We start from the raw sequence: 13,490 nt of genomic DNA, 5'->3' as shown, positions 1-13,490 counted from the left end.
CCCTGCCTGGAGCTGTACACCAGGGCGGGGACCTAATGCCAGGCCAGACAATAAATGACCCCTCTGGTCAGCACCGGAACTAGAGCCCTCAACTTCTCTAGTGAAATGGGTCATCAGCTCCCCAATGTTAGCCCATTTCCCAAATGATTTTAGGGTTACCTCTTTAGAGGGATAATGACACAGTAACAGTAAAGGTCCATAAAGAAAAAACTGGTTCCCTTTGGTGAAGAAGATGGAATCTCTGGCCTGGGCAAAGACCTAACATCAGAAGCTACCAAAAACATCCAGGAGTTAACCAATCAGGTAATCAGTCACCCAAACAAGGCACCATGCTAGAAAGACAGGCTCGCCTTACACCCCCCTAGAGAGACAGGCGGAATGATTACCCCTTTAATTAGATGCCATACTTCCCTTCCCAGAATTCCCATCCGGAATGATTACCCCTTTAATTAGATGCCATACTTCCCAGAATTCCCATCCCTCACCACTATTAGATTCTATCGGGTCTATCCAGCTTTCGGATAACAGTTCAACTTTTCCTTTGCCCTAATCTTTCAGAGGCTGGCCAGAACCTGAGTATGCCTTTGCTGTGACCCTTTCTGGAGTTCCCCTTCCCACCATGCCCACATAACTCAAATGGCATTGCTCCCCACACTCCCGCTGCCAAGGCTGACAGCTGCCTGCCCTGAAGGTTCTCTTTAAACTCTAATAAAATAACATTTTTTGAATAAACTCAGGCTTTGCTTGCCTTTCAAACTCTTCTTTAAGAAGTGAGAAGGTGAACCCATTCCTGTACCCCGAGACAGTATTATGTGGGGGCAGGGAAGGATGAAAAAGGATCCTGGCCGCTTCCTGGCCAGCCAGAATATCCAAGATGGCAAACTTCAGGTACAATGAGAGAACCTGTCTCAAAAACAAGGTGGAGCTGGGTGGTGGTGCATGCCTTTACTCCTAGCAGAGGCAGGCAGATCCCTGAGTTCGAGGCCAGCCTGGTCTACAGAACAAGTTCCTAGACACTCAGGGATACACAGAGAAACCCTGTCTTGAAAAATCAAACACACACACAAACACACACACACACACACACACACACACACACACACACACACACACACACGGGGGGGGGGGGGGGGGGGATTGCTGGGCTCAACCTAGAAAGTCTGCTACAGAGAGCAGGAAAAAAATCAGGTGCATTCTTGCAAGCAGCCTCCTAGACCTCTAGAGGGCCAGGATGGCACAGAGGTGTGTCGAGAAGCAGCCGGACTGGAGATGGCTGAAGTTCACTGGACTTGCTAGTGGAATGGACATGCAGTAAGAAAACGAAATCTGCTTATGTTCCCCATCAGCCCCCAATATGAAATGATGCTACCAGCCAGCCAGTGGCAGTGTTGGAGAAACACTTGATGGGGGTGGACAGAAATCAGGGGCTGTGTTCTAAAAAGACCTATTGCTGTCCAAGTGAGGACACTAAGACTGGAGAGGAGGGAGGGGGCTGAGTAGGAATGCGTAGTGGAAGCAGCTGGGGAAAGCTGGGAAGTCCAGGTCTAAGTTCTGGGGTACAGCCACAGTCAGCCAGACAGGAGAGCAGCACAGGGTTGAGCGGGAAGGCAGCGAGGAAGAAAAGCACGGGAATGTGGTGTCCCAGAATCCAGTGATGCCGCTGTGGCTGATCGCCATGCCAACAAGGCTGAGGGCAGCCAAGGAGGAAAGGAAACAGATCTGGTCACAGGGGGCAGAGGAGAAGAGGAAGTAGAGATCAGAGGTGGAGCCGCTGTGGAGAAGGATGATGGGAGGGTCGTGGCTAGAAGGAAATGTGTGACAATATAATCCTCTTCCTGAAAAGCTGACGATGACCCCGCCAAGAGAGAGAAACAAAATGAACCTGATTACGGTCAGAGGTGAGAAGCCAGCAGCCCTGCACAGAATTATGGGCAGCTGAAACTCAGAACTAGAAAAGGAAGTATTTTGTTCCGGATTCAGGGACTCCAGTGGGTTTTATGACTCTAGAATGACACAGAGTGAGGACCCAGGGCATGCTGTCCTCTGCAGTGAGACCCAGCAGGTAACCAGCGGCAGCTCTTTCTATCATCTTATGAGGTTGCCCTGGTGACATCCTGGTCTAGAGTTTACCTGGGCTGTTCTGGGGGTCAGGATGCTACTGTAGATATTGCTCTGTATAAATAAAATGGCAAAAAGTATAGGCGGGACAAACAAACAATTCTAAAAACAAAAAAGCTGAGTCAAGAGACGCTGCCAGCCATCGCCATGACAACATGGAAAGATACCCGTAAGCCACAAGCCACGTGACAACTTGCAGATGAATAGAAATGGGTTGATTTAAGATATAAAAACAGTTAACAAAAAGCCTGCCATGGCCATACAGTTTATCAAAAATATAAAAGTCTATGTGTTTATTTTATAAATGGGCTGCGGGACTGCAGGGGCTTGGCAGGAGCTGGAGAGAAACTCTCCAGCTACAGGATATACTCAAGCCTGTCAGGTTACACACAGCAACCCACGTGCTGTGTGGATGGAAAAGGGAGAGATGTCTTAATAAAGAACTTACCATTACTGAAGAGAAAAGAAGAAATTCAACTTTCCGTCATGAGTACGGGGGAGAGAGTGTTGGAACTCTGGGGAAAGGAGAATCTGAAATCTTTTCAGAGAGAGAACTAAGGAAATGTAATTGCTTTGCTGTCAATACGAAGGACCATGAATTTTTTTTTTAAGGATTTAATGTATGAGTGTTTTATCCACATGCATGTGTGCGTAGACATGTGTGCCTGGTGCCCAGATAAGTCAGAAGAGGGTATCAGATGCCCTGGAACTGGAGTTACAGTTGGTGTCAAGCCACCATGTGGGTGCTGGGAACCAACCTGGTCCTCTGCAAGAACAGCAACCGATGAGCCACTGCTCTAGCCCCAAGGACCACGACTTTAAAAATAGAGTAAAAAATTCAGAGTGAATCCAGCCAACAAGAGTGAGTGTCTTTCTATTTGGCCTCCTTCTACCGTTCAGCAGGTGGAGAGCTGAAGTTAACTGGGACCAGCCATCTGCTAGGCATGTGTTGGAGAGGGACTGGGGAATCAGAGCCGATGTCTGTATATGACGGTGTATTGGGTAGTTCAAGGCCAAAGAAAAGTCAAGAACCAATCCGATTACTTGTCAGGTAAATGTATTCAATGGCTGTGCATTGTCGTATGAAGACTGGCCATTCACGAGACGGGGAACCCCAGAGAAGATGTGCAGATGTTTTAGAGGGGGTAAAAGGGTGAACACTGGTACACATCTGTCCACCACCATAAACATCATCCCCTTCTTCTAGGTCAGTGGTTCTCAACCTTCCTGATGCTGTGGCCCTTAGATACAGTTCCCCATGTTGTGGTGACCCCCAACCATAAACGTATTTTCATTGCTACTTCACAGCTGTAATTTTGCTACTGCTATGAATTGTAATGCAAATATCTGATATGCAGGATGTATTTTCATCATTACAAATCGACCCAAAGGGGCTGCAACCCACAGGTTGAGGACCGCTGTTCTAGCAGCCATGCATTCGTTAATTCTGTATTTAGAAACAGGCTACTACAAAAGAATTGGTTTCTTTAAAGGTAGAAGGAGTGTAACTCCTCTTTAATTGTGTCAGATTGAAAAAGACTTGGCCAGAAAACCAAGCCACCCCTTAGACCACACTTGAGAAGCAGAGCAAAGGAAGACAATGACTGCATGAATTCCTCAAATAATACCATCTGTGTTGCACCTCGTGCTGGGGTAAGACGCTGGCCCAATCCCTGCCATCAAGTCACTGTCCTGTGACTGGCGGCTACTGTTATCAGCAGAGCCACAACAACTGCAGACAAACTGTCCGTCTTTGAGAGTCTCACAGAGATGACACTCGGTGGGCCTCACACAGCTCACAGGAGGCACCCACGTGCAGAGGCCCAGGCCATGGACTTAGGGGGATCCCCGGAGACACTGCAGCCTGGCCCAGCACAACGTGGTGGCCGGCAGCAGTAGAGAGGGAAGAAGGCCGCCCTCCGTGAGCCAGTGAAACAGCACAAACATGGTAGACACAAAGACACATACCTCACAGCTAATCCCCTCTGCGAGGGAGTCAGTTCTTCATCCTTCCGAAACATCCCTGAGAACCAGAAAGAGACACGCTTGTCAGTTAGGATTTCTCTTTAGAATGGTGCTTGCCTCATGTGAAGTGCATGCTAGACTCCATGTCTGAGCTCATGACTGCCTCTTTCTTTCTCAGATTGACACAGATTAAATAACACCTGAATCATCACATGCTCCAACCCACCCAGGCCTGTATACACTTAATACATGCAGGGAAATGAAAGTAACCAGTTACCAGTCTGAAGGAAACTATTATCCAACTAGAAAAATCTCTCAAATTAATACATTTTAACTTACAGATCTGTTATCCTTAACAGAAAGTGCTATGACTTTAGTCAAAAAGAGGCATTAAAACTCCTTAAGGATTTCCATGACTAAACCTCAGTGCCATGGACTAGAAGCTCACCCCAGAGCAGCGATGGTGCTCTGGTTCTCACACAACACTGTGAATAAAAACAGGAGTATAGGCATCATCTTTACCCACCAATAGGAGGCTATTGCTAAAGCATCAACATACAGATCCACATGCTTTAAAAAAATAAATAAATGAATGAATAAACACTAGACCCAACTAAAAAACCAATCAATAACTTAATAACTAATCACTAAACAACAAGAAAAGAAAAACTAGATGCAATTTAAAGACCAAAGGGAGACTGAATTAAGAAGCAAACAATACACTAAGAAAGAGTTTGTAGGAAAGAAAACAAAACATAACACTGTCCAAAGACACGAAACTGAAGCCATTAAAAGACAGTGAAATAAACAGAGACAAAAACCAGAGAAACAAAGTATAAAAGAAACACAGATGAGCAATTAACATACAAACGTTAACTCATGATTAGTTAACTGTCCAGGAGGCCAAAGCAGAATGATGTCAAGTTCAAGGTCAGCCTGGATGACATCAAGAAAGAACACAAGGACCGAGACCGTTAAAAGAACAAGCCAGCACTTTTACACAGACAACACAGACGTTTTAAAGGCGCTCACTTACACAGCATGATCTAAATTATAACAAACACACACTTTTGAATGGATGACACGTGTACGTAAGGCAAAGAAGAGAGAATTACAACCACCTAAGACACTCTGAGAAACTGTCAGCAGAGGAGACTGACCCCTGCTGTGAGGCCCTCAGTCTAGTAAGGAGAGGGGCCATGATTCTGTAAACCCACATTATGGTTCTGTAAACCCACAGAGCAAAGACTCAAGGAGCGTTTCTCTCCTCTCCTAGACCCCCGAGTCTAAGGAAATGATCAAGAACATCATCTGAAATTATGACCAGGACCATCACAACCTCATGCATAATGACAAAAAAATCACTTACACATTCAAGAGTTAGGGAAGGGAGTGTAATTGCGTATCTATTTTGACAACAATGGGGAAGAAAAATCGGGCTGGAGAGGTAACAGGCCCTTGGCTCACCCAGGCTCACAACTGTCTTTAACTCCAATCCCAGGGGTTCTGGTGCCCTCTTCTGGTCGCCACGGTCACAGTACACACGTGACGCGGACACAAGCAAGCCAAACACTCATACACATACAAAAACAAACCGATAAATCTACTTTTAAAAAGAAGGAAAAGAGAACCAGGCCTACGAAAAAGACAGCGGTCAAGTGACTGAGAAGGGGCTCTGACTCTCAGGGAGCTTGGCCAGAGGCGATGCCTCACCTTCTCCTCCTTGAGTTATTTATAGTTTCAAATTTCCTTCAAGGGCCATGCACCTACTTTTTGGGATTATGTGGAGAAAACAAAACCAAAGCCTCAAATCCTACTTAAAAGGAGGACACAGGAGGAAGCTGGGAGCCCTGTTCCCCACAGTAGATGGGCCGACCCTTTCCAAAGGATCCAGGGCTACCTAAGATGAAGACCAGTGTGCTCTCGCTCTCTCTGGTTTTTCAAGACAAGGCTTCTCTGTGTAGCTTTGCGCCTTTCCTGTAACTCACTCTGTAGCCCAGGCTGGCCTCGAACTCACAGAGATCCGCCTGCCTCTGCCTCCTGAGTGCTTGGATCACAGGTGTGCACCATCACTGCCGGGCTCTTTTGCTGTGTTTTCTTCAGTATTTCCTTGTGTGAGGAATGCTCCATCATGCATGACAGGCCACAGTTCAATGTCAGCATCCTCTTCTGTTGCTCTCCATGGTTTGTTTGTTTGTTTGTTTTGTTTTGTTTTTTTGAGCCCGGCTCTCTAAGGGAACCTACCTATTATTCTGGCTGGACTGACCACCCAGCCAGGCCCCAGGATCCTCCTGTCTCCAGCCCCACCACCACTGGAGTCACAGGTGAGGTGTATGCTGCCATGCCATGCTTTCGGTGGTCTCCAGGGATTTGAACTCAGGTCCCCATGCTCCGACCCTGTGAACCATCTCCCCAGCCGCGTGCGCAGCATTTTTACGTGTTTGGTGTAGTGGGGGCGTCTGTTCCAGTGCCCCCTGCTATGCTGACCTCGGCGGTGATCGTGGTTTTAAACTACAAACCCACCAAGGAAAATAAACTATCACTTAAAAGAAATCATCTTTATAGAATAATTTTGTCTACGTATACAAGCCCAGCCTCCTCCTCAGTTCAAAAATTTGGGTACTCAGAAATAGACTATTTTTTAAAAAATTAAATTAAGAAATCATGCTTTAAGCTAAAAGACAAGCACTAAGACAAAACTACTACAGCTCAGCCTGAGGTAGTACTCCCTTATCAAGTACAAGCCCCCAGCGAGGCGGCAGCAACCAACCAACCAAACAAAACAACCCCTCCCCCGCCCACCAGGGAACACATCAGACGCCATCACCCACACACTGCCAGGCTGTGCCAGCCTGCAGTGCCGACGCCTTCGTAGGCTCTTGCACGTGACGTCAGCAGGGGAGGAGGCCTCATTCGGTAAGGAGAACATAATGGCTCAACACCATGGCTAGGAGTTATCCGAGATAAAAACACCTGCTTCCCGAAGATGCTGGTGTGAATACTGCCACTGGACCCACTGCCCAGAGTTCACACGGCCCGCTGCCACTGCTGCCCTCAGTGGGGCCTGCCTGCAAGCATGACCCATGGCTGGTGCCCGGAGCTTGGCCAGCACATACTTCCTACACTGAGACAAGTGTTCCTTAGCCTGGGACTGTCTGAGCCAAGATGGTTTATTCTCCACATCCGCTTTCGCATCAGGAATTTGTAGCTGTGACACCTGCTAGGCACTGGTGTCTATTTGCTCAGCCCCTGGCAAGCACCTTGGGACCCACGTCTAATGGACTTCCTGGCAGAAGACTCATCACAGGTGTTCCCACACTTGCAGCTGGGGACCCAGTGCTGCCTCTGATGCCTCTGCAGGGCAGACTCTGAGACGCTTGCTCCTGGCGTCTTCTGGACCTCAACACTAGCGTTTCTGTCATTCACTGTTTAGAATCTTCATCGGAACAAACCTTAGCCAGGGACACACTGCATGCTGACACCAAGCTAGGCATGAGCTTAGAGTTCTCAATACAGACAAGGCTGTCCTCTCTTGTGAGAGCCGCTGGGGAAACAGGAGGCTGGGAAGAGCGGGCTGCAACCCTCAAGCAGAAGCTCTTCAAACATGGCAAGGCTAGTCAAAACCTGCTTGCTAGATCCATTTGAAAGACCAGATTACAAACTAGGGCCCTGCAGTACTTTCAGCTCTGAGCTGAAGATATATTGCCAGCGGGTGCTTCTAGACCTAAAGACAGAAGGACATGCCTGACCCATGATGTTCCTGGATTCTCATTCCAGAGCCCCAGGCAGGACCTGTCAGGGTAACATGTGGGTCTCAGCACCTAAAGACAACTGGGTGCTCTGCTCTACAGCACCCACAGAATGTGCTTCATGACTGCGGAGCCAGAGTGTGAGAAGTTCTGCCCACATCACTGTCCGGAGTCCAAGAGCGCCAAGACGCGACACGGCCGTGAACCACAGTGCACAAAAGGCTCCCGGATGAGGGTCTGACCATGAACATGGAAATGAGAAAACCGAAGCAGAAGCAGGAGATGTGGAGTGTGGGTCTCCTCAGGCCACCCCAGGCCTCACCCTAACATGTCACCACCTCTAGAAGCACGTGGCCAGGAGGGGCTCCGCTCCCGAGGGGCAGAAAAGAGAGCCGTGGCTGAACACGTGGGGAATTAAACACGGACCCGTGACCGTGAGGAGAAAATCTGTTCCTTCTGGCCATGTCCCCAGAAAATGAAGTAGGTAACTGTGTTTGTCAGTCACAAAAGGGAGGAGGAGGAAAACTCTTCCTTGCCCCCTACCCCAGAACCAGCAAGGCTGAGTCCTGCCCACATGCGGGGGCTGGGTACAGGATTAGGGGGACACACATGCAGGGACAGACAGAGCTGTCCTCCTACCCTGAGGAACCCAAGCCAACACCCCAAGGAGTCTTGATTGCTGGCATTTCCTATATCCACTTATTAAACATATAAAATCGGTACATGTGTATACTAGAAGTCTATGAAAACGTGTGTAAACACAAGGGATTGGAGAAGCATACAAATTTCAATATAAATATAAGACAAATAAAATCAGGGATAAAACTTGACTTAGACCAAAGGTCCTTTATATGGGTCATCTGAGTATTTCTGCTTTTTATCACTGAACTGAATTAAAAATCAAGAGAAAATGTGGAGCTGGGGGTGAAGTACATCTTAATAACCTTAAACAAAGTTTACTGTCTCTCCCTTCCTTCCATCCCTTTCAGAGTTAGGGTTATATCTCAAACCAAAGATTATTCGAATAGGTTCTTCTCTGTGATGAGGAATTAACTTCCAGATTCTTACCGTCATGAATCTCGAAAGCCAGACTAGTGATCTTCTGCGTAATGATCATCATTGGGCTGTGACGAGACAAAAGTAGATATTTTAAATGGAGGATGTCACAACAACATGCACGACGCAGGACACAGGCTCGACCCTGCTTACATGACAATAAATTCCTCAAGTTTCTTCCCTATCAAAAACTCGCGGGGGATTTTTAAGAGCTAACAACTCAGGGGCTTCCTGTCTTCAGAAAGTGCAAGAGAGAAGAAATCCAGGCTTTCTTTCTCCGAGACTTGAAAAACCAAGTAAAAAGAGGGCCCTGCGCCTAAAAACAACCTTCTGAGAGCCAGCTTCCTGAGACCAGAGCCTGTGGTCAGAAGCCCAAGGACACCAGATACGCCAGGTCGTGACTAAGCGCCTCCCGCAGCATCTCCTAGGCCTGTTGCCCAACGCTGAACATCAAAGAGAGCAGCGGATGCCTGAGGAAGGGGGAATGAGCAAAATTAAAGGAGTCTGGGGGAGAAGTGTAAGAGGGCAGAGCCAAGAACAAGAAAAGGCAGACCGCCATGTCCATGCTGAAAGCAGGGCACACTGATGCCAGCTACCCCGAACCCAGAAGCCTGGCATCTGCTAAGACAAGAGAAACTGTTTTACACATATTACAAGAAACAGCAGCATTTCTCCTAGTCTTGTAAGGATTCTAACTGAATGGCTAACTTGTAGTAGAAAATCAAATCAGTCAAACAAGAAAACTGTACTATGTTACACCCGCCCCTGCATTACACCCCACCCCTCAGTGTGTTAGACCTCACCTGTTACACCCCACCCACCCCTCACTATGTTACACTTCACCCTTGTGTTAGATCCCACCTCTCACTGCATTACACCTCACCCCTGCGTTATACCCTACCCTACAGCTTTCAGATGGTCATTTAACTTTCTAAAACTTCAATAACATCAGAAGTTACACTTGCCAACAGGCAGAGTGTATGCTAGGAATCTCACGGCAGCGTCCTCTCAACGCCCCCCAAAAGGGACCACACGGAATCACCCTCACTGGACACCCAGGGCCAGCTGGTCCTGAGTGGCAGAGGCTCAGGCTCCATGCAGCGAGGTTCCACATTGCTCACAGTGGGGGCGCTGCCTTACAATGCGTACACACAGGGGTGGGGTGGGGCAAAGGTTTGCTTTCTACTTCTCACTCTGGATGCAGGGTCACAACTGTGCCCTTGAGAGTTCAAGCTCCATGGGGCAAGGTCAGATGAGGGCTGCTCTCCAATTCCCTGTGCTTGAGAGGGAAGGATTTCTCTTGGCTCCCTTAAAAACCAATGCTTACGGTTACCTAGGAAATCACTGCTCAGCCGGCCTATTTAATCCCCCAGGTTGCCCTGCACAAAGGCCGTCTGTCACTTCAAGTCCTTGAGGATTATACAAATGGCCCGAGATTTCCATCTCCTTGTGGGGAGACTCATTGTTCTCTTCCTGCCTGACCCTCTTTCTGACCCTCATGGACCACATCCTGGTCTGGGAGGCTGAAAGGTGCTTAGGTGCACATCTGACTCCAAGGGTTACATATCCTAACAAAGAAGGGAAGAAGATGGGGGGCAGATCCCCGGATCAAATGCTGCCCACCCCTACCCCATCCAAGCTGTTCTTTCTGGTGTCACTCTGCAAAGACAGCTTTGCTGCCCTTCCCAAGCCTCAGCCACTTTGCCCAAAGGCCTACGGTCAACACATATTAAACATCTCCCCTCTGCTCATTCACAGACAGGATGGTTGCGCAACCCCCACATACCACTTCCTGCTGCTTTTCTCTCAATAATAAAACCATCCCTGAGGGTCCCTCTGAGACTGTTTCTAAATTATTTTATTAACAAGACGAAGACCCCCAAAGAAGGAACCCCAACTTCCTCCCAGTACTGCTGCTGGTGACCATCGACCCCGTGTGTGGTAGGCCTTTGGTTTTCGGCCTCGGCATCCACTGCCTCTGGCTCAACCTGCTCCCAGAGCACAGTGAACATAAGACCACATCGAAAGAATAGCACAGACTGCAGAGGAGTGTGTTGTGAATGGAGATTTCCAAAAGGACTGCAAGAAATTTCAGAAGGGATGAATGGGTCAAAGAGGGTTAAGGAATCTGGAGAGGGGCAGAGATGGACAAACTCAACACAGAGCGTAAGTGCAGCTGGGAGACAAGAGGCGTGATGGGAACCGGTAAGGCCTTGAAGACAAGACATGTGTCAAAACCGAGGAAGAGTCATTAGAGAAACCATGGAAAGCCCTCCGAGAGTAGATACAGTGTTTCCCTCAACAGCACACATTTTAAAAGTATCCGTTTCAGAAATGCTGGTCTGACTCACAAGGTGTTTCCACTGAGCCTTTGTTGACATTTTTTAACTGTTGATTTGGTAGCAAAGGGCGCTCCCCAATACCTAATCCCTCCCCATGTCCAAGAAGCCGACTTAGCCGGCCAGGCTGGGGCAAAGGCCCTCCTGTCTGTCCTACAGCAGACTGGGAAGCAGCCTGAGGACACCAACAGAGGGGCCGGGGCCTGGATGGGACCTCCGCCATCTTCTATGTGACAAAGTACTGTGTTGGTGTGAGACTGACCAAATGTAGGGAAACAGACTGCCACTACTCTGTAAATATATAATTGATGGGACAGTTTTGACTACACAGAGACTCCTCTGAACTAAGAGACTAATTTTTTAAAGAATTATTTTTAGCTTATATGTACGAGCATGCCATGTATGTATGTATGTATGTATACTACATGCTGCAGTGTCCAGAAGGGGGCATAAGATCCCTGGAACTGGACTTACAGATGGTTGTGTGCTACCATGTGGATGCTAGGAACTGGACCCGGGTCCTCTGCAAAGACAGCAAGTGCTCTTAGCCCCAGAGCCATCTCTCCAGCCCCTGAACTAAGACAAAAAAACAAACAAACAAAAACCTTTCTGATATACAAATAATGACACATTTTAAGTATCCATTTCTCCACAAAGAATGAGGACAGGATAATTTGGCTTTATCCTGAAGTAATCCTCAACTGTAGTTGACGCTACTGAAGAGAGGTTTAAAATAAACAAGCACTTTTCAGCACAGTTCATTATGGAGACGATGAACTCAAGTGATGCTTGTCTATTAATGTCCCGGTAACTATGAGCACCCACTCGCTACCAGGACGCGTCACCTAACAACAGAGGCAACTTGCTATGTCCCTGCATTCAGATCACCGTTACACCAACAAATGCTCTTTATCCAGAAGACCATGGAGACCACCCAGACCCCACCTGCCCGACACCAAATGCGTGTGGGATGGGAGCCCAGTGAAGGCCACGCCCGGAGTCGCTACTGATGGGCTTGTTCTCTCACTGGGAAAGACAGCATTTAACAAGCCCCTACAAAGCACCGAGCTTTGTTCTAGGTTCCAAGCTTTGACCCCACTGGACATACAATACACACCCTGGCGGTCACAGACCTTACTGGAGGGAGATGAAGAGATCTACAATGTGCCAAGTGCCACACAAGGAAATGGAGGTAGAGACACAATTGAGAACTAACAAGGAACCCACGGCGACACAGGAATGGAGATACACCCACGCGATGGCCCGGGGTAAGGACATTCCAGGAGGAAAGAAGGACAAGGTCACAGCCTGGAGATGGACTCGTGACTGGCCTTGAAGAGCAGGGTGAGGGCAGGACAGGGCAGAAGGCAGGCTTCTTCAAGGGGCTGTGGCTGGGAAAGGCCTGGAGGGCTTGGGGTCAAGGGCTGGCCTGGCTTTCAGGGGAACACTCGACTCTGGGCAGGCTGAGCAGAGACTGTCGGGCGCAGGAGTGGGGGGCGCAGGAGTGGGGACGAGGAAGCAGGTGAGGGGGGCAGGAGAGAGGGTGGCTCAGGTCAGGGCCAGCACAGGCAGCCTACAGTGTCCCGTGTGAGTCCCGAAGCCAGCAGGGCGTTGACGACAATTTCGCGTATTTGAGGTGGGGTTTGAGGCCTGATGCCACCAAGGTTTCTGACAAGGGTGACGAACTAGAGACAGGGCTGCCTGGAAAGCACACAGGAGCGACGGGGGAGAGACCCGGAGTCCATGTTGAGGGTGTTTTATGCAAGATGCTGGCTGGACAATGGGGAGGAACATGGGGAACAAGGCAGCTGGATACATGGATCAAAACTTACAAACTGGGTCAGTAAGATGGTTTAGTGAGGAAAGGTGCCAGCCACCAAGCCTAATGACGTGAGTTCAATCCCCGGGTCCCACATGGAAGGAGGAGAGAACTGACTCCTGCAATCTGCACTCTTCTACATGTACACACGCACACACACACACACACACACACACTACACATACATATACACACACACACATCCACTACACACACTACACACACACACACACACACACACACACACACACACACACACACACACCCTGTTTACCTCCCTTGGTTCCCACTGTCTACCGTCAACCATAGTCCAAACGCTGGAAACACTCCATGTTTCACATTTTACGCTGCTGTGAGTAGCGTGAAGACATCGCGTGGATGCCGCTCTGTCCTGGCATGATCACAAATCCCTCATTCTCCAGCCCACCCTGCTGCACGCTCCGT

At 48.6% G+C, this 13,490-nt stretch overlaps 1 protein-coding gene across 3 annotated transcripts in view; it reads right to left on the bottom strand.

Moving 5' to 3' along the window:
- Window positions 1–13,490, bottom strand: part of Mboat2 (membrane bound O-acyltransferase domain containing 2) — a 132,940-nt gene that overhangs the window by 21,962 nt on the left and 97,488 nt on the right. For all 3 annotated transcript variants that reach the window (XM_036170432.1, XM_036170434.1, XM_036170435.1), the window contains 2 exons: window positions 8,901–8,956; window positions 4,087–4,141 (listed from right to left, as the gene is read on the bottom strand). In XM_036170432.1, coding sequence (XP_036026325.1) covers window positions 4,087–4,141; window positions 8,901–8,956 — 111 coding nt within the window. The remainder of the gene's footprint in view (window positions 1–4,086; window positions 4,142–8,900; window positions 8,957–13,490) is intronic.

This window comes from Onychomys torridus, chromosome 21 (assembly GCF_903995425.1).
Source record: "Onychomys torridus chromosome 21, mOncTor1.1, whole genome shotgun sequence".
Lineage (NCBI taxonomy): Eukaryota > Metazoa > Chordata > Mammalia > Rodentia > Cricetidae > Onychomys > Onychomys torridus.
This window is presented reverse-complemented; position numbering and strand designations above follow the sequence as displayed.